Source organism: Alexandromys fortis, unplaced genomic scaffold, assembly GCF_014885135.2.
Source record: "Alexandromys fortis isolate MF-2015 unplaced genomic scaffold, M_Fortis_MF-2015_v1.1 scaffold_9, whole genome shotgun sequence".
Classification (NCBI taxonomy): domain Eukaryota; kingdom Metazoa; phylum Chordata; class Mammalia; order Rodentia; family Cricetidae; genus Alexandromys; species Alexandromys fortis.
The window spans coordinates 21,950,742-21,971,215 of record NW_026067892.1 but is presented as its reverse complement, the minus strand read 5'-3'; the positions used below and the strand labels follow the sequence as shown (position 1 = coordinate 21,971,215).

At 39.1% G+C, this 20,474-nt stretch overlaps 1 protein-coding gene and 1 non-coding gene across 2 annotated transcripts in view; one reads left to right on the top strand and one right to left on the bottom strand.

Moving 5' to 3' along the window:
• Window positions 1–20,474, top strand: part of Gcc2 (GRIP and coiled-coil domain containing 2) — a 41,298-nt gene that overhangs the window by 665 nt on the left and 20,159 nt on the right. The window contains 10 exon segments of the mRNA XM_050140719.1: window positions 753–837; window positions 2,062–2,129; window positions 9,583–9,687; window positions 11,067–13,526; window positions 14,323–14,395; window positions 16,624–16,724; window positions 16,804–16,902; window positions 18,972–19,091; window positions 19,612–19,776; window positions 20,058–20,162. Coding sequence (XP_049996676.1) covers window positions 753–837; window positions 2,062–2,129; window positions 9,583–9,687; window positions 11,067–13,526; window positions 14,323–14,395; window positions 16,624–16,724; window positions 16,804–16,902; window positions 18,972–19,091; window positions 19,612–19,776; window positions 20,058–20,162 — 3,381 coding nt within the window.
• Window positions 4,129–4,235, bottom strand: LOC126502882 (U6 spliceosomal RNA). Its single transcript, XR_007592083.1, has one exon. It is a non-coding gene; the product is annotated as a U6 spliceosomal RNA (small nuclear RNA).

Genomic DNA, 20,474 nt, shown 5'->3' with positions numbered 1-20,474 from the left:
GACTAGTTATTGACTGTTTTATGAAAGTTTACACAGTGACGCAATGAAAAGGGGATTAGATAAGGCGAAGAATCAAGAAGCTGTATCCTCTTGGCTCCAGCTCCATAGTCAAACGATGATTGAATAAGCTCCTTCTTACAGCCCTGTGCAATGTTTAATGTTCAATGATTCTGAAAGACAGTAATTTTCTTGGCCAAAATGTATCGTTTGCATAGTGAGTTCCAGGCATTTGCCTAAGCTTTCAATTCTTTCATTTAAGCTTCCTGAAACAATTACCTCATTATTCTCATTCTGCAGATGAGGAAACTTAAATGCACAAGGATTAAGTAATTTTCAGAATTAGTAAAGTCTGATATTTTGATATTTTAGTTAAACCCTAAATGTTACCCGATCCACGTGTAACTATAGTTAGGTCTGTTTTCATGTGCACATGGATGGCTTTTCAGCTTGCAACAGAATGAATTTTACAGCTCTAAAACCTTTTAGGTTCAACTCCCCCACTTAGACACTTGGAGAACTTACTGGTATCTTTAAGAGTTTCATGCTGCGCCGGGCGGCGGTGGCACACACCTTTAATCTCAGCTGGGATTTTGTTTGCTTTTTGATTCATCTGATCACTTAAAGTTGTTGAAGTTGTTAATTTTAAAATTATGATTGGTTTGAATGTTGAGAGTGGCAGACATTGGGTTTCTTTTGGGGGACATACCGGGAGCACGGGTTATAAAAGTCGGTGATGTAGCAATATCTTTCAGCTGGAAACATTGGCGAGAGAAGATCTCATCAAGTTTGCCAAGAAGCAAATGATGCTACTACAGAAAGCCAAAGCAAGGTGTACAGGTAATGAGTTTGAAATTACAGGGTTTTTTCATTACACCAATATGCCCTGCCTTACAGTTACCTTTGAATAAATAAGGGGAGAGAGGGTTATAATTTTTTTTAATTTGTTTATTTTATGTATGAGTGCCCCATCTGCATTTATGCCTGCACGCCAGAAGAGGGCATTAGCTCTTAACTATAGATGACTGGGAGCCACCTTGTGGGTGCCAGGAATTGAACTCCGGACCTCTGGGAGGGGAGCCGGTGCTCTTAACCACTGAGCCATCTCTCCAGCCTGAGAGGATTGTTTTTAATTGTAAAATGAAACCCTTTTTACTTCATATTAATTGTAAATTCTTCGAAACTATGTTTTTCAGTTGAAATGTTGAAGTGTAACCCCCAAGACTTTTCGCGGAAATTTGAAGTGTATGCATATGCTGAAGTTGCTTGACTTCTTATTTGATGCCTTTTATTTTTTTAATTCCAAAAGGAAAATGATATTAGTGTCCTTTTTTAGTATGACTGATTAATTTGTTAGTAGGAATTCAAGTTAGTAACTTGAATTCCCGTTAACTTAAATTTTTTAACTGCCAAGGTTTATTTTCTAACCAAAACAGACCAAATTTATGTTTAGAAATTGGACCAGTTCGTAATCAAGAAAGTAAGCTATTTGAGAAGATGACCTAAGCTCCAGAACTAGAAGTGTATTGATGAAATACTCAGATCAGTATACGTGTTTGATAGATTTAATTCTTGCTTTTAGATTATACAAAAAATATGAATAGCAAAAATAACAGAATGTCTAGACATGCTGGAAAATTATCAGGGTAGGTAGTCAAAGTGGTATACATACCTGGTCCCCTGCCTCCAGAGGCTAAGGCAGAAGCATCAGTTGAGCCCAGGATTTCAATGCCTGCCTGGACAACATAGCAAGACCCCCATATACATGTGGATGAATAAGAAAACACAGGAAGGGAAGAAGTGAATGCAGTTTCAGATGAACAAAATCATTCATGTGCACGAAAGTAGCGTGGTGGATACTTAGACCATACTCTTCCAAATGAATATTTTCATATTAAGAGAGAAAAAAGAAGAAAGCAATACTGTTATTTGGATAGAGTTAATAATCCTCCAAGTATTGACTTCTTAAATATATTCTAATTATAGGCTTGGGATTCTTATTAGAATATCATTATCAGTTTAGTAGTAACTATTTTGTTAATTTTTGAATCTTTTTTTATTTAGAATTAGACAAAGAAATTGAAGAACTCAAATCAAAACCTGTTGATGGAGGAACTGATGATATTATTAAGGTAATAAAACAGTTTTTGATTGCTTGTAGAAAATGTCTAGTAATAGATAAAAAGTTCCTTGAGGATGCCTTTAATCCCAGCACTCAGGAGGCAGAGGCCGGAAGATCTCTGTGAGTTCAAGGCCAGCCTGGTCAGAGGGAGTTTCAGGATGGGCCCCAAAGCTATAGAGAAATCCCGTAACGAAAAACAAAACAAAACAAAAACAACAACAGCAACAAACAAAAAAAACACAAGAGGGGTAGGGAGGTGAAGGCTCCTGAGGATTGTCTGCCTGCTAGAAACACCTTCCTTTTTGTTCATTCACTTCCTTGTTGACCTTGGTTTGGCTTTTTAGTTCTTTAACTCATGATGAAGGGGAGAGGGGTAGAGAGGGCTGTTGACTCATTTCAGTCAAAAAGTCAATAACCCTCCTTCACTATGCACATTGCTTCCTGCTCTGACCTCCTCAGGAAATTTGGCCAGGTGTAGCACTTCAAGGATGTGCAAATCGATCCGTTCCACTGAGTAATAACTACTGACCCAGATTTAATAGCTGCCCTTCCAGAAGCCTGAAGTGTGTGTGTGTGTCTCGGGGTGGAGGGAAATCTTGAAACATTTCACTTGTAATCTCAGCTTGCCAGATCCCTATGTCTTGGTGAGTCGGTGTCATCACCAGATTTGGCACCATGTAACTTTAGAGTTGTTTCCTGTTTCCTTTCTCCTGTCGCCGCTGCTCCAGGATGTAGCTTCAGTGTGTCCCTTTACATTCGCATGGCACACTTGCCTCCTGAAGCCTTCTGTCTCCCGCAAGCAATCACTCTGGCTGTCTTCTTGGTCTGTTGCAGTTCTGAAACCGGACTTTGACAGTGATCCTGTAAATGCCGGAACTGCTTCCTTAGGCTACACACCTGTTTGCTAGGTTGCTTAGTCAAACTTCCTTACTGGATTAACAGCTCCTTTTGTACGCCAGTAAGGCTTAACTCTAAGGGTTTTGCTTGACATCTTAAAATTTTTATTTCCACTTTTATTTTAGTTTGGATTTTCTTCTAGTGATTCTATTTCTACTTTCATGTCTTGAACTGTTTTTATTATTTCATTAAAGTGACGTTTGAGGTATTTCTTGGTGTTGATATCTGGTCTTGTCTTTGTTGGGTGGATGTTCCACTCTTTGGTTGCTGTTGCTGTCTCTGGATCTTAGGCAAGTGTGGTAGCTCTGGTGTCTCTGGTAGAGAGTACGAAGGTGTCTGGAGAGACGGAGTTAAAGGGGTTAATGGGACTCTAGGTAGAGTCCCCAGTTCATGGAGTTCATGGGCTTCTACAAGCAGACTGCTACAGTACTCAGAATTAAGTAAGTCTTGACAGGGGGTAATGGAAGACCGGGAGAATAATGAGAAACAACTCCCTGATTCACAGCCTAGTGTTGCCACTGGGTCCCTGATACGAAGTTTGTCTGGGGATTGGCAGCTAACACAAAGGAATGGAGATGGGTTAGAAGGAAAGGCTGAGGAATCAGTGCAAAGAGAGAGCTGGGTCTCTTGATTTATGTTTTTTAAATGCTTGCTGCTTTACATATTAATCTTATATGTAGCTACTTCTGTGACATTCTCAGTAGGTCCTAATTACCTATAGGTCCTGTTTGTTTGTTTTTTCTGTAAATGCTCATAAAATCTGTAAAAGAGTTTCCTTTTTTAAATATTTATTTCTTAGATCTTTCATAAGCTATGATTCACTTTATCTAGAAATAACTTTGCTTTTATTTTTCCATTACAATATTGAAATTTATGTTAGCAATTACAGTCCTTTTCTTGTATGTATTGGAGGGACGTGTGCTGAATGGGAGCTCACCTTTTTGCCTAGGCCAGCCTTGAGCTCCTGCCTCAAGAGATGTTCCTGTCACAGTTTCCAAAGTAGATGTTATCCTGATTAGAAGCATAAGGATTTGTAGTAAAATGGATCTTTAATTTGCTCTTTCCATAAATTACTTCAGTTGGTTTTGCATTATGCTGATTTTGTAGTCTATCTTTTTTTTTAATGTTTCACGAATGTGCGTGTCATCCTTGCACAGGGGCCATGCTAATCTTCTCTATATCGTTCCAGTTTTAGTATATGTGCTGCCGAAGCCAGCACGATTTTGTAGACTATCTTAGAAGTTACTTTTTGCTTTTTGTCTGGACAAGTTCATGTATAACTGAGATAATTCTCTGTTCCTTGAAAACTTATGTTCATGCCTTCTATTTTCATTAGTCTACTGTTTTCATTAATAAGCAGTATTCTGTTTCATAACGTTTCTTGAGTAAGTAAAGCTGTGTTTTTCTAGGAATTTTTATCCATGCCAGCACTCGGGAGGCAGGGGCAGGCGGATCTCTGTGAGTTCAAGGCCAGCCTGGTCTACAGAGCTAGTTCCAGGACAGGCTCCAAAGCTACAGAGAAACCCTGTCTTGAAGAACTGACTTGACTTGTTGATCTGGTTTCCATTTCATTGATTTGCCATCCCACAGATTTTCTAAAGAAGATAAATCTGTCTAAAGAGGTTTTCAAGACAGGGTTTCTCTGTGCAGCCTTGGCTGACCTGGCACTCACTCTGTACATCAGGCTGGCCTCAGACTCAGAAATCTACCTACCTATGCATAGCGAGGGCTGGGATTAAGGACCTCTGCAGACTGTCGGCTGGTCTCCTATTTGTTTGAGACAGGGTGTGTCTCTATAGAAGTAGTTTTCAACCTGTGGGTCTCGGCCCCTTTGGAAGTTGAAGGACCCTTTCAGAGGGTTTGAATATCAGATATCTTGTATATCAGATGTTTACATTAAGATTCATAACAGCAAAATTACAGTTGTGAAGTAGCTACAGAAAGAGTTTTATGGTTGTAGGTCTCTACAGCATGAGGAACTGTTTTAAAGGGTCACAGCATTAGGAAGGTTGAGAACCACTGGTCTATAGTAGGAACCACAATGTGCTGTCTAATCCTCAATGTTCTTAAAGACTTTTTAAATTATGTGTAGTGTGTCTGTGTGTCTGTCTGTGTGTGTGTGTGTGAATGCAAGTGCCCAGACAGGCCAAATGAGTGTGTTAGATCCCATGGAGCTGGAGTTTTGGGTGGTTGTGAATGTCTCCAAAGGAAAGCTGGTGTGCCTAACTCAGGTCCTGTGCAAGAACATTGTGTCCTCTTAGTCCCTGAGCCTGCATAGCCTCCAATCCTCAATCATTAAGATCCACACATTACACTTCCCTTGATACTACCTGTTACTCCTAATTTGCTAGATGTTTGGCTTATTTTTTTTTTTGTCTCCACAATGCTAGAAATGAAACCCAGGCCCCACTCATGGTAGGTAACAGAACTTAGCTACTAAGCTGCACTCTTAGCCCCTAGTGTGGCCAGTTTCTGTGATCTCCTGTCTCAAGACTGCAGGTTTCTAATGTACGCCTCCCTACAGAAGCCCTGTTAGAGTGTTGTCTCTCTTAGTTTATCTTCCGTCACTTTGTTTTCCAAAAGGCTGTTGAAAAGTCTTAGGTCCCTGACATCTTTTTTCCTTTGTTTTAATGTTTCTACCTTTTTGAATCTTAGATTTCCATTTAACATAGCTTGGAAAGGGTAGGGAAACAATTATACATGTGGTCCAGACATTATTTTGTTGTGGCTGCTGTTGTTTATAAACCATAGATGTATTTGTCACAGTTGTAGAGGATCAAGGCTTCTTTCCATTTTTGTTGTTGTTTTTCCTTTTCTTTCTTTCTTTCTTTTTTTTTTAAAGATTTATTTATTTATTATGTATACAATGTTCTGGCTGCATGTGTGCCTACATGCCAGCAAAGGGCACTAGATCTCATTATAGATGGTTGTGAGCCACCATGTGGTTGCTGGGAATTGAACTCAGGACCTCTGGAAGGAAAGTCAGTACTCTTAACCTCTGAGCCATCTCTCCAGCCCCTGTTGTTGTTTTTTCTTTTATTGAAAATAGGTCCTTTTCTCATCCAATAATTTCCTCTCCCTCTACTCCTCCCAATTCCCACTCACACCCTCCCTCCCCTCTAGATCCACTCCTTTCTGTCTTTCATAGGAAAGAATAGGCTTCAAGAAGTAACAACCAAATGCGACAAAATAAAAATATAGTAAGAGAAAGCAAAAGCAGTCTTCTCATAAGTTGGAAACAGCAACCCAGCAGGAGGGAAGGAATCCCAAGAGTCAGAGACCCACTTGTGCTCAGAGTCAGGAGTCCCATAGCAGTACTAAGCCAGTAGCTATAGGATATCCTCAAAGGACTGGTGCGGACCCATGGAGGCAGTGCTCGCTGCTTCAGTCTCCGAGTGCTCATGCACCTTGCCTAGTTGATTCAGAGGACTGTGTTCTCCTGGTGTCCTCCATCCCCTCTGGCTCTTCCAGTCTTTCTGCCTCCTCCACAGGACTTCCTGAGCTCTGAGGGGAGGGACTTAAAGGAAACCTACCATTTAGACTCTTTCTCTGCATAATAGCTGACTCTGGGTCTCTGTATCTGTTCCCATCTGCTGCTGCTGGAAGCCTCTTTGATGATGACTGGATAAGACAGTGATCTATGAAGTATAGCAGAATATCATTAGGAACCATTTTATTGTTTTTTTTTTTTTTTAACCAATAGTGTTTGGTTTTATCCAAGGTATCTAGTCTCTGGTTCTTGCTTACCCAAGAAGTGTTGAATGTGGTTTCCTGCCTGTGGAATGGGCCTTAAGTCAAATCAGACATCGGTTGGTTACTCCCACAAGTTCTGTCCACCATCAATCCACCCTAGCATACTTTGTAGGGATCAAGATTGTAGGTCAAAGGCTTTGTGGCTGGGTTGGTGTCCAGGCTTCTCTTTCCCTAGCTTGCAGAGTACCTTTCTGATGCAGGGGAGACACTACGTGGGGACCAGCTTGACTTCTCCATGTTCAGTGAGTTGTATGGGTTTTGTCATCAGCAGTGGGGCCCACTGTCAGTTTGTGGAGAACAACCCTTTGTCTTAGCAATAGCCGGTTGTTTGGGGACTTCCGTGGGACCCCTTGGCTAACAAATTAATTGAACACAATCCAGTCCCACCCTGGCTACAAGAGATGCCCAGTTGAGCTCTCATATCCCCATACTAGGAGTCCTCATGGGATCACCTTCATGAATTACAGGAAGTTTCTTCTGCACTACGATTCCACACCATCCCCCAAATACCCTGGAATTGCAGCTGTCTCCCTACACTCACCCCACCCCAAACCCCCTCCTAACCTAGCCACCCAACCTTCATGGGGCTCCTGTCTGCTCCTGTCCCCACCTGCACCTAGTCTGCCTGTAAAATCTATTCTATCCCCCCACCTGGGAGATCCATGTGTTTCCCTTAGAGCCTTCTCTTTGCCTAACCTTTCTATGTCTACAGATTTTTAGCTTGGGGGACTGGAGAGATGGCTCAGAGGTTAAGAGCATTGCCTGCTCTTCCAAAGGTCCTGAGTTCAATTCCCAGCAACCACATGATGGCTCACAACCATCGGTAATGGGGTCTGGTGCCCTCTGCTGGCCTGCAGGCATACACACAGACAGAATATTACATACATAATAAATAAATATTTAAAAAAATAATAAAGAAAAAACAAAAAAACAACAGATTTTAGCTTGGTTCTTACTTACTTCGTGGCTAATATACACTTAGAAGTGAATACTTACCATATTTTTCTTTCTGAATGGGTTATCTCAGGATGATTTTTTTTCTAGTTCCATCTATTGGCCTGCAAATTTCATGACGTCATTTGTTTTAACTGCTGAGTAATACTCCATTGTATAAATGTACCACGTTTTCTTTATCCATTCTTTGGTTGAGGGACATCTTGGTTGTTTCCAATTTCTGGGTATTATGAATAAAGCCATAATGAACATATTTGAATAAATATCCTTGTGGTATGATTGATCATTCTTTGGGTATATGCCCAAGATAGGTATAGCTGGGTCTTGAGGTAGCTCAGTTCCCACTTTTCTAAGGAACTGCCATGTTGATTTCCATGGTGGCTGTACAAGTTTGTGCTCCCACCAGCAATGGAGTGTTCCCCTTGTTGCACATCCTCGCCAGTGTGAGCTGTCACTTGTGTTATTGATCTTAGCCATTCTGACAGGTGTAACATGGACTCTCAGAGTCCTTTTGATTTGCATTTCCCTGATGGCTAAGGATATTTCTTTAAGTGTTTCACAGCCATTTGGCTTCCTCTGTTGAGATCTTCACCCCATTTTAAATCGGATTGGTTTTTTTTTTTTTATGATATCTAGGTCTTGAGTTCTTTATATATTTTGGATATTAGTCCTTAATTGGATGTGGAGTTGATGAAGATCTTTTCCCATTCTGTAGACTGCTGTTTTGTCCTAGTGATGTGTCCTTTGCCCTACAGGTGCTTTTCAGTTTCATGAGGTTCCATTTATTAATTGTTGGTCTTAGTGCCTGAGCTATCCGTGCTCTGCTCAAGAAGTTGTCTCCTGTGTCAATGGGTTCAAGACTATTTCCCACTTTCTTTTCTATCAGGTTCAGTGTATCTGGTTTTACGTTGAGGTCTTTGATCCCCTTGAACTTGAGTTTTGTGCAGGGTGATGGATGCAGATCTATTTGTATTCTTCTACATGCAGACATCTAGTTTGACCAGCACCATTTGTTGTTTTTTTTCAGTGTGTATTTCTGGCTTCTTTATCAAAAACCAGGTGTCCATAGGCATGTGACTTTATGTCTGGATCTTCGATTCTATTCCATTGATCAATGTGTCTGTTTTTATGCCAGTACCATGCTGCTTTCATGACTGTAGCTTTGTAGAACAATGTGAAATCAGGAATGGTGAGACCTCCAGCAGCTCCTTTATTGTTCAGTATTGTATTAGCTATCCTGTTTTTATTATCTCTCCATATGAAGTTGAGCGTTCTTCTTTTGAGGTCTGTAAAGAATTGTTTTGGAATTTTGATGGGGATTTTATTGAGTCTATAGAGTGTTTTTGGGTAGGATGGCCATTTTTACTGTTAATGCTACCGACCTGTTTAGCGGGTGTGTTCACAGGGAGTGCCTGCTGGTATTGGAGGCTAGGGTACTGGGATAATTGGGGAAAGAAGGTTGGAGGAGAAGGTCTTTGTAATCCTTTGGGCTTGGGTCAGAGAGGAAAGGGAGACCTCGGCAGGTTTCCTGCTACAGAGCTGGGAAGGGGAGGGGGAGTCTCAGGAGGAGCAGAATAGGTGTAGCTCAGTCCTCAGCCTACTTGCTGCCCTGAGAGGAGCTTCCCCTGGGTTAGCAGGGGATGCCTGCTGGGGTTGGGGTCTCGGACAGAGCAGCAGGTGGGGGGAAGAAGGTTAGAAGGGGAAGATCTGTGGGATGTACAGGAGGAGGGAGCAGGGAAAGCCACCACAAGTGTTTGCTGCACAGCTGGGGTTAAGACTAGATTGGGTCTGGGGGAACAGAGAGCAAAACACTATATTTTTTAGCCTCAGGCAAACAAATCATGTCATTCCAAAAACAGGTACTCACTGAGCGCCTGGATGCTCTTCTTCTGGAAAAAGCAGAGACAGAACAACAGTGTCTGTGTCTGAAAAAGGAAAACATGAGAATAAAGCAAGAGCTTGAGGTAAGATATTTAATGTGGGTTTTTTCTGTTTGTTTGTCTTTATTTTTGTTTTTTATTAACTTAAACTAAATGTTCATGAATTTTACGGCTGAATGGTATCTTAAGCATGTAATCCAGTCTAGCGAGGGAACACACATCAGCACTTGGCTTAGGCAAGACATCAGTCAAGGTCAAGTGCAGCCTGAGATACTTAGCAAGGCATTGTCTCTAATAAAACGAGCCAGCAAGATGGCTCAGCAGATAGAGGTGCTTGCTTCCAAGCTTGGTGACCTGCCCTCAGTCTGAATGATGGAAAGAGAAAATTGACTCCTACAGGTTATCTATAACCTCCACACACGTGTATAACCTCCACGCACACACGTGTCATGGCACATGCACACCCACAGCATTGGCACACAATAAATAAGTTCGTGTTTTTAAAGTGCACCTAATCCAATCTTACCCTTTATCACAAATGAAAGCACAGGCCAATAATACCAGCTACTCAGGAGGCTAAAGGTATGAGGTTCACAGGTTCAGGGCCAGTCTAGGCTACAGTACGAATTCTTCAAGGCTTGAACAGCTTTGTAAGATTCTGTGAGGCCAGGCGGAGGTGGTGCACACCTTTAATCCCAGCACTCGGGAGGCAGAGAAAAGCAGATCTCTGTGAGTTAGAGACCAGCCTGGTCTACAGAGGGAATTAAAGGACAGACTCCAAAGCTACAGAGAAACCCTGTCTTGAAAAACAAGCAAACAAAAATAAAGACCCTATGTCAAAAAATGAAATGAGGTGTAGGGATATAGCCCAGTAGTAGAGGTTTTACCTGTATGTTGAGGCCCTGGATTCAAGTCCCAGTCCAGCTAACAACATTAAAAGCATGCAGTTATACAGAGATAGATTAACATTTTACTTTTTCCACCACTTAATCTTTCTTATAGCCATGCCATTCTTTAATAAAAGTCTTAATTAAGATTTTAATTAAGATTTTGAGTTTTTCACAACTCTAAATACTATTATCTGTTTAGTTTTAGGATAGTTAATAGCACATTTTTACTTTCTTGTTTGTAAAGTTTAAACTTATTTTCTCTAAAATGTCTCTTATTAATCTGGTCAGAAGCTTTAAATTGAAGTCCTTTAACTTGCATAATATATTACCTTTAAAAAGATAGTCAAGTACAGAGATTTCCTAGTTGTTAGTTATTACTTTAAGTAATAGATTTTATGTTGATGATAGTAGTTCTACTTAAGTAAGGCAAATCCTAAACAAGATTCTTGAAATCTCAGTATCATATTTCTCTAGGTATATTCTGTTCATCTCTTTTCCCATCTAGTTAACTCTTTCATGAAGACAGATTTCTTTCATCTTTGATGACTTATTTGTGCTTATTTTTTGTAATAGGATTCAGTAACTAAACTGGAAGATACACACAAAGAGTTTGAGCAGTCACATAGAAACAATGTAAATGAAATAGAAAGTTTGAAGAATGACTTGACAGCTGCGCACTCAGAGCACAGTAAAGACAAAGCCAGCTTACAAAAAGAACTGGAGGAAGCAGTAAATAAACAATTAGAGCTTTTAGAACAGCTTAAATCTCGGAGCGACTCTGAAGATAATGTTAAACAATTGCAGGAAGAGATTCAGAACCTTACAGCAGGATTTGAGGAACAGATTTTCTGTCTACAAAAGCAGTTAGAAGCTACCAGTGATGAAAAGAAGCAGGAGATTATTCATCTCCAAAAAGTCATTGAGGACAACACTCAGCACTACCAAAAAGATATTAATGCTTTTCGAGAAGAGATTGTGCAGCTGAGAGCTGCACACAAAGAGGAAGTTAATGAGCTGATGTCTCAAATGGAAGCATCAGCTAAAGAACATGAAGCGGAAATAAATAAGCTAAAAGATAGCAGAGTGCAGCAGTGTGAGGGAACTGAGAGCAATCAGGAGAAAAGCAATCAGGAGAAATGCCAATGTGAATCGGAGAGTGTAAATGATGGCACCTCAGATACAAGCCAGGAGAACCAAAATTGCTCTGTGCCCTTACAAGAAGATCCTTTTGCAGAACAGACAGTATATGATAAAGTCAGACAGTTGGAAGAGTCTTTAAGAGAACTGGAATCTCAACATAGTATCTTAAAAGATGAGGTGACTTATATGAATAATCTCAAGTTAAAACTTGAAATGGAGGCCCAACATATAAAAGATGAGTTTTTCCATGAACGAGAAGACTTGGAGTTTAAAATTAATGAACTGTTGCTGGCTAAAGAAGAACAGGGCTATGTAGTAGAAAAATTAAAATGTGAGCAAGAAGATTTAAACAGACAGCTTTGCTGTGCCGTAGAACATCATAATAAAGAAGTACAGCGTCTTCAGGAACTCCATCAGAAGGAAATCTCTGAACTCAGTGAGACATTTATGTCAGGTTCAGAAAAAGAAAAATTAGCATTAATGTTTGAAATACAGGGTCTTAAGGAACAGTGTGAAAATCTACAACACGAAAAGCAAGAAGCAATCCTAAATTATGAGAGTTTGCGAGAGATGATGGAAATTTTACAAACAGAGCTCGGAGAATCTGCTGGAAAAATAAGTCAAGAGTTTGAAACAATGAAGCAACAGCAGGCATCTGATGTTCATGAGCTTCAGCAGAAGCTGAGAACGGCTTTTAATGAAAAAGATGCTCTTCTTGAAACTGTAAATCGCCTCCAACGAGAAAATGAAAAGTTATTACCTCAACCATAATTTGTACACAAACTTGAAAGTACCGTAAGGAGCCTTAAGGCAAGCAATAGCGTACACTTAGCCAGTCTTGATTAAAAAGATTATGTGTAACAAGAATTAGAAACAAAGATACGTTCTCTTGCTGAAGAAAAAGATGATTTTATAAGTAAAATGAAAACTTGCCATGAAGAGATAGATAATCTCCATCAGAAATGGGAAAGGGAACAGAGATTGACTGTAGAACTCAAGGAAGAGGCAGAGCAAACCAGCCAGCACAACCGTGAACTGAGACAGAGAGTAGACGAATTAACGGGGAAACTCGATGCAGTATTAAGAGAAAAGAGTCAAAATGACCAAAGCGTTATGGTTCAAATAAAAACTATGACTGAAGACCAAGAAGCATTGTCATCTAAAATCAAGTCTCTGTATGAGGAAAATAATAGACTACACTCTGAAAAGGTCCAGTTGAGTAAAGATTTGGAAACTCTTCAGTCTCAAAAAGATGTTGCCGTTAAAGAGCATGTTGCCGAATTGGAAGAGAAACTCCAGTCAATGGCTGAAGAGCGAGATAACTTAAAGAAAGTATTTGAAAATGAACAAGTTCAGAAGTCATTGGTCAAAACTCAGTTATCTGACTATCTTAAGCAAATGGGGCCAAACATTTTAGAAGAGAATGAAGAGGAAGATGTTGTAAAAGTTCTACAAGCTCTGGGTGAATCCTTAGCAAAAATAAAGGAAGAAAGACATGCCTTGGTCTCTCGGTATGATGAGCGAGTGTTAGAATTAGAAGGAAAGATTAAGTGCCTTCAAGAAGAGAGTGCAGCTCAGGGCGACGAACTTAGGGCTTTGCTTAGAGACTCCGAGCAGGAGAAAATTCTCTTAAGGAAAGAATTAGAAGAAGCCACATCAACAAAAGAGGCCCTGCAACTTGATCTTTTAGAAATGAAGAATGCTAATGAAAAAACGAGCCTTGAAAATCAGAGTCTTACAGCTCAAGTTGAAGAATTATCTCAGACATTACACAGCAAAAATGAAGTCCATAATGAAAAGTCTCTTGTAATAGAACACGAAAACCTAAAGCTATTGCTTGAACAAAGAGAATCTGAACTGCAAGATGTGAGAGCAGAGTTGATACTGCTGAAGGTACCGCTCTTTTGAGTTTTATTGATTTGAATAAATTCTTAGCTCTGGTCACAGGTTGTGGAAAATATATGCATTAACATTCTTACAGTCTGAAATCAGAAAGTTTTAGCATTTTTTTTAACATATTTTGTTTACAGTGTTCTGTCTGCATGTGTGCCTGCAGGCCAGAAGAGGGCACCAGATTTCATTAGATGGTTGTGAGCCAGCATGTGGTTGCTGGGAATTGAACTCAGGACCTCTGGAAGAACAATCAATGCTCTTAACCTCTGAGCCATCTCTCCAGCCCTTAGCATTTAATCTCAGGTGATGGTTCTGGCAAGATACATTCTGATGTGGTGTATCTCAAGCACATGTGACTAGTGATCAAAAGACTGATCTACGAAATGTCAGAATTGCCCTTAGGACACAGACAGTGTTTTTCTCTTTTAAAGAATTTTTGTCAAGAAAATGAGCTATAGGGGTATTTGGTTTTAGTTAAACATTTCAAGTTCTCTTAGAAATTGTGAAGTTATGATAAGCAATGACTGTGTAGTCATTTCTTTATTACATATGTATTTGGCGTGTGTCAGATTATACATCTTGACTTTGGTATTATTTTAGCAGAGGCCATATACACAATAAAGTTAGTATTACCTGCCCTATCAATAGAAAACAAAAATAGCCAAATCGGTATTTATATGGTTTCTCTTAGTACAGATTTTCTTGTGATTAAAATGATGACAATTTTATTGTGGGGAATTAAATGAATTCTGGTTTAGGGTTTTTTTGTTTTTTGTTTTTTCCCTATAAAATCCAGGATTCCTTAGAGAAATCGCCTTCTGTAAATAATGATCAACTCTCATTGGTAAAAGAGCTGGAAGAAAAAATAGGTAACTATGGTTTTATATATGTTGTCACCATTAATTAAACAGATATCTTACTAAGTGGCAAGATAGGTTGAGAAATATAGTTTCAGTTAATGAGTTATTAGATATACAGTAATAAGCTGCCTTTTTTCATTCACCACTTATGCTCTACCATGTTTGCCTTTTCCTTCAAATGTCACTTTCTGTCATTTAATCAAAAAAAAATGCTGTTTTAACTCTGTTCATAATTGATTCTGTGAATTACTTTTGGATTTTCTTTTACCCACTTAGACATTTTGAATTCCCAGCTGTTCTATATAATGGCAATAGCAAGGCAAGCAAGGTCCAGACAGTATGCTCAAAGAACTCATTAACAAGAAGTTAACTTTGGTGTTAGGTATGAACAGGAGGCAATGCTGATATCATAGGAAGCTGCCTGTTTTAAGAAAAATCACTTCTATTGGGTCTTGAGGAATGAGGGGTATGATGCAAGAAGAAAAAGTATTGTAGCAAAAGGAAGACAAGTGCTTGCCTATTGATATTTTATGACATCAGGGAGCACCAGAAAGTTCCCGAGGAGATGGTTAATCTTTTATAAACTCACCAGTGCAATGTACAGACGAGTTGAGCCTTCCTGTGTATCCATTTGTCCCTGTTAGTAACTTCGTGGACTAGCTCTGTTCCTGTTAAAAGCTGAAGAAATAGACTTAACAAGTGTTGTGTGATGTATCCATGATGTTTCATGTTAGTGCCCAGTTAGGTTGGAGAAAAGAGAATGGAAAAGAATTCAGAATGATTCCTTGTTTTCTGTCAAAGATGGTTGAAGTGAAGTAGGATGCTCAATTTTAGACTGAATTTAAATACCATTTCAAGTGAGTTATCGCATAGAATGCTACATAAATCTGGACTTGGGATAATTAGCCTATAGGTAGAAAATGCATTGTCAAATTATGGGCATAAAAGGGCAAAGGTTGAGCTCCCCAAGGCAATATAGAAAAAAAGACAAGGAGCAGGGTGGTATCTGCGTACACCTTTAATCCATCACTCAGGAGGCAGAGGCAGGTAGATCTCTATGAGTTCGAGTCCAGCCTGGTCTACAGAGTGAGTTACCAGGACAACCAGAGCTGTTACACACAGAAACCCTGTCTCAAAAAAACAAAAAAGAAAAAAGATTAACAACCAAGGAGATTGAGAAGGAGCAGCTAGTAGTAGGTAGGGAATCATTGAACAAAAATGCAAATTAAGTTATGTGCAAGTGATACATATGGCAAAACCTTCGGCCAGGCTGATGGTATCATGAGTCCTGACAGGTATCCATTAAGTTGGCACACAGTGTGCCGTGCCAAGACTTGCTTGTAATGGGCTTCTAGAAAAAAATAGGGAAGAGAAACTTGAGATTATATGCAGGCAACTCTTTGAAGGGTTTTGCTCTGTAAGAAGAGCAAATTGAAGATATATTCTTGTTACATTTATATACTGTTGGGAAAAATAAATCCACTAGAAAGAAGGAATTGCTCTTCTGATGCTTGAACAGGAGCAGAAAAGTGTGACAGTATATGAAACATGAAAGTGTAACAGCGGGGCTGGAGAGATGGCTCAGTGGTTAAGAGCATTGCCTGCTCTTCCATAGGTCCTGAGTTCAATTCCCAGCAACCACATGGCAGCTCACAGCCATCTGCAATGAGATCTGACGCCCTCTTGAGAAAGTGTGACAGTGACCTTTACTACATAGTTCACACTGTACATGGGTGCTCCCAGACTAATGGGCCTGATCAGAACTCTTGAGTTAAGAAAAGATAACAAAAGTAATGTCCTACACTCGAGTTTAGATAGACGAGGCAGTCAAATAGGGTGAAGGGGGAGAGGTTTACAGACTTGGCCTAGAGGAGGGCTGTGCATGGTTACTTCTCTGTGCCTTACATCTTTCCTATTTGTCCTGATTTACAAACCATCTACAATCTTCTCATACTCAGCGTTAAGAGTCATAAGAATTTCAATTCCTAGGTACTTAAAAAAATGACTTTTTAAAAATGAACCATTAACAGATATTTAAAGTTTGACATAATTTACATCACATGGCTAATGAATAATAAAGGTTTCTCTTTACAAAAACAAGAAAAGTTCTAGCTACATGATGTTAAGTTCAAGCTGCAAATTCTGTGTCCAAAAAACATTGTTTCTGGAGTTAAGCTAAATAATTTCACGGTTTTTCCTTTTAACTTCATATACAGTCCTTTCATTTTCTGTTTTAGAAAGTCTGGAAAAAGAATCCAAAGAAAAGGATGAGAAAATAAGTAAGATAAAACTAGTTGCTGTGAAAGCAAAGAAAGAACTGGATTCTAACCGGAAAGAGGTAAGGCAGCATACAGGCCCAAGATTTCAGAATCCTGTGTTGTCCTATGCACAAAAAACACTCACTGTGTTCACAACAGGCCCAGACACTAAAGGAAGAACTTGAATCTGTCCGGTCAGAAAAGGACCGCCTGTCTGCTTCTATGAAGGAGTTTATTCAAGGAGCAGAAAACTATAAGGTAAAATTTACTGTAATAACAGGCTTTGTTCATAAGTAATAGGCATACTAGAATTGTAAAACTTGTACATAAAATATATTGTTTTTTGTTAGTTAGTTAGTTAGTTAGTTAGTAAGATAGAGATATCCCTGTATTTGTTTTTGTATATTATACATAAAGGGTCAGTCTTTGATTGTATCTGGTTTTTGTTATTTTTAGATAGGGCTTCACTATGTAATCCCTGGGCTCGAGAGCAGGCTCACTATCTGCTCTTCCAAAGGTCCTGAGTTCAATTCCCAGCAATCACATGGTGGCTCACAGACATCTGTAATGAGATCTGGTGCCCTCTTGAGGAAGAGACCTCGTCAGTCATCCTCATCAGCTTAGACCATGAAACCCAATATGGACGAGTTCAACAGAACCAGCATATACAGTTTGCCCATGCATGTTTCCTCATTACCGGTGCATAAGTTTCATTTCTATGTAACCCTGGCTGGCCTAAAACTCACAGAAATCCACCTGCCTCCCAAGTGCTGGAACGAAAGGCATGTGCCACCACACCTGGCAAAGTTAGCCTTTAAATAGTGCCCTTAAATTATTGCTTTTTAAAAGTAAAGTCTATAATCCCAGCACTCGGGAGGCAGAGGCAGGCGGATCTCTGTGAGTTCGAGACCAGCCTGGTCTACAAAGCAAGTTCCAGGACGCTCCAAAGCCACAGAGAAACCCTGTCTCGAAAAACCAAAAAAATAAAATAATAAAATAAAAAAATAATAAAAGTAAAGTCTATTTGGGGATTTCCTTGAATTAAATGTAAGAAAAAGATGGCTATCGTGATTTAATATTTTCATGACTAAGTGAATATATCTAAAACTCTAGATAGATCTATCAGAAAAGTAGGCAGGCACATAATTACTTGGAGGTAATATACTTGTTTAATAACATGAGACTCTTTTAAGTTAGATGTTTCAAATCTAGTAAAATCACTAAATGCAAAGTAAATATTGCATTTCTTCATATACTTATTCAACAGTATTTATGTACAAGGGCTAAATTCCCGATTCTGGACAGTTGATGTCAACATGGTAGACCAACAGAGTTTCCTGAATTCTTGTCCTTTTAGTCTTAAATTCTGGTAGCAGTAACAGGTAGACAAAGGACAGGATATAGTTGCTGTATACAATGGTGACTAGGGAAAGAGGATAAACAGTAGAATTCTAATGTCAGACTCGGACAGGTTAACCAAAGGTTTAGAGATTCCAACACATATTACAGACTGTCTTCCAAACACTTGCCTGTCTCACACGCGTATTTCTCAGAAGAACCAGTAGAAGTATGTTGTCATCACCAGCTTCTGGGTAAGCAGGCTGAAGCACAGAGACTCAAGGCCACAGCCTTACAGTGTTAGGAGACTGGTAATGTAACAGAATGGGAATCTTGCCAGTTGTTCCCATTCTGTTCATTTGCCAACTGAGTTATAATATATCACACAGAGTTGCAAACAGAAATAAATGAAGAAAGAATTAGATATTTGAGAAAAATATAATCCATCCAGTCTTTATTACATTCTCACATCAAAATAAAATCTGTATGTATGGAACATTTTCTAATATCTAAAATAAAACCGTCAGCCCTTTGCTGACTTCTGCTACCAAGTACGTTTTCTGAACTTAAGAGCAATTTTTGAATTTGCAAGTTAAAAAAATTGAAAGATTAAACTTAGACCTAGTTTAGTTCTGGAAAAAATAGTAGATTTTGGAACTGTAAAGTATAAAAAAGCAAAATCCTGGCTATGCTGAGAAACCCTGTCTCGGGGGGGTGGGGGAGTAGGCAAAATCCTAATGTAACTGACCCATGATAGATGAATAAGCTCATATTTAAATTTTAAATGTGTTTTTAATGAAGTTATAAGACTGTATATATTAAGAGTGCTAATCTTTTATCATATTGCCAAGTGCTAGTTTTACTTTCATATTTTATAGTCAGTATTTTAAGAATCTCAAATGTGCCCTAAAGGCCTCAAGATGTCTAGATCTGTGTTCTCACCTAGTGGATGCTTCGTAACTTAAAGCTAAACCTTGTCTTTATTGAAGAATCTTTTGATAGAATATGATAAGCAGTCAGAACAGCTGGATATGGAAAAAGAACGCGCTAATAATTTTGAACATCACATAGAAGACCTTACCAAACAATTAAGAAATTCAACTTGTCAGGTAATTTCGATAAGCAAATTATAGCAAATGCATTTTAATTTCATTTTTCTCTTGCATAGAAAATTAAACTATAGTCAGAAGCAAAAATTCTTTCTCTTGCATTTTTCTGTGTTTGGAGAAGAATTTGAAATTTAAACAGCTAGCACACCTGTTTGGCGTGGCCCTTTCTCGCTGTTGACTTGTGGGGCTCTTGTCGGTGTTCGTTTTTGAGCACGGCACCGTGTGCATGAGCGGGAAGATCCAGCTGGCCTCAGCCCGCCAGGATTTGGGTTTGGGTTTTTTATTGTTGTTTTGTTTTTTGCTTTTCACTCTGTTCACACTGTGGAAGGCTTAGAAGCTTTCTGGCTTGCAAGGTTCGCCAGGTCAATATCAGCAGTATTGTTTTTTAATCTTAATTCTTGATTTAAGAGTAATTCTGTGGGGTCGATTGTGAAATCACTTTTCATAGTGTGCTAATGTTCTCATTAAGCATTTCATCTCTAAGTTGTGTGCTCACAGTAATGAATCATTTGTATTCTAGTGTGAAAAGCTAAATTCAGACAACGAGGATCTCCTGGCTCGTATTGAGACTCTGCAGTCTAATGCTAAGTTATTAGAAGTACAGATTCTGGAAGTCCAGAAAGCCAAAGGAATAGTAGACAAAGAACTGGAAGCTGAAAAACATCAGAAAGAACAGAAAATAAAGGTAAGAATAGCCCTGAGATTTGTTCCCATGTATACAGTGGCATTTTAATTACATATTGCTTGAATGAAGAGTCTTGGTGAGTACATTTATGCATGTACCCTAGTTAATTCCTTAATGTACACCAACTCTACGTTATAGAATCTGTCCTAAGCTATATTTTTTTCTGGGCATACAGGTTTTAAAGTTTTGAGACATTACAAAACATCTTGTGTGTTTGTGTATGGTGTGTATTTTATACCTCCTAACAAATGTTGGTTCTATTGTGGATTATTTAATTTTAGGAACATGCCAGTGCTGTAAAGGAGCTTGAAGAACTCCAGCTCCAAATCGAAAAAGAAAAGAAGCAGCTTCAGAAAACCATGCAAGAACTGGAGCTGGTTAAAAAGGTACAAAACTAGTCTCCAGAGAGAGCACTCAGTGGCAGAGTGCTTGCCTAGCGTGCCTGAAGCCCTGGGTTTGATTCCCAGCACCTCAGAAACAGAGAGATGTTTATAGAACTACATGGCTCTTACTGTTGCAGTTCCATACACGGGAAAAATATTTTCACTATTGGTTATAATACTAAAATAATCCTTTATAAATTCTTAGCCTCAGTAAATTGAAACAGTTGTCTGTTCAGAAGAATCTAGGCTCATGTGTGATTGCAGTATAAAACATGAAGATTTAATTAATTTCAAAGCTTAAAATTTACTTTGGAT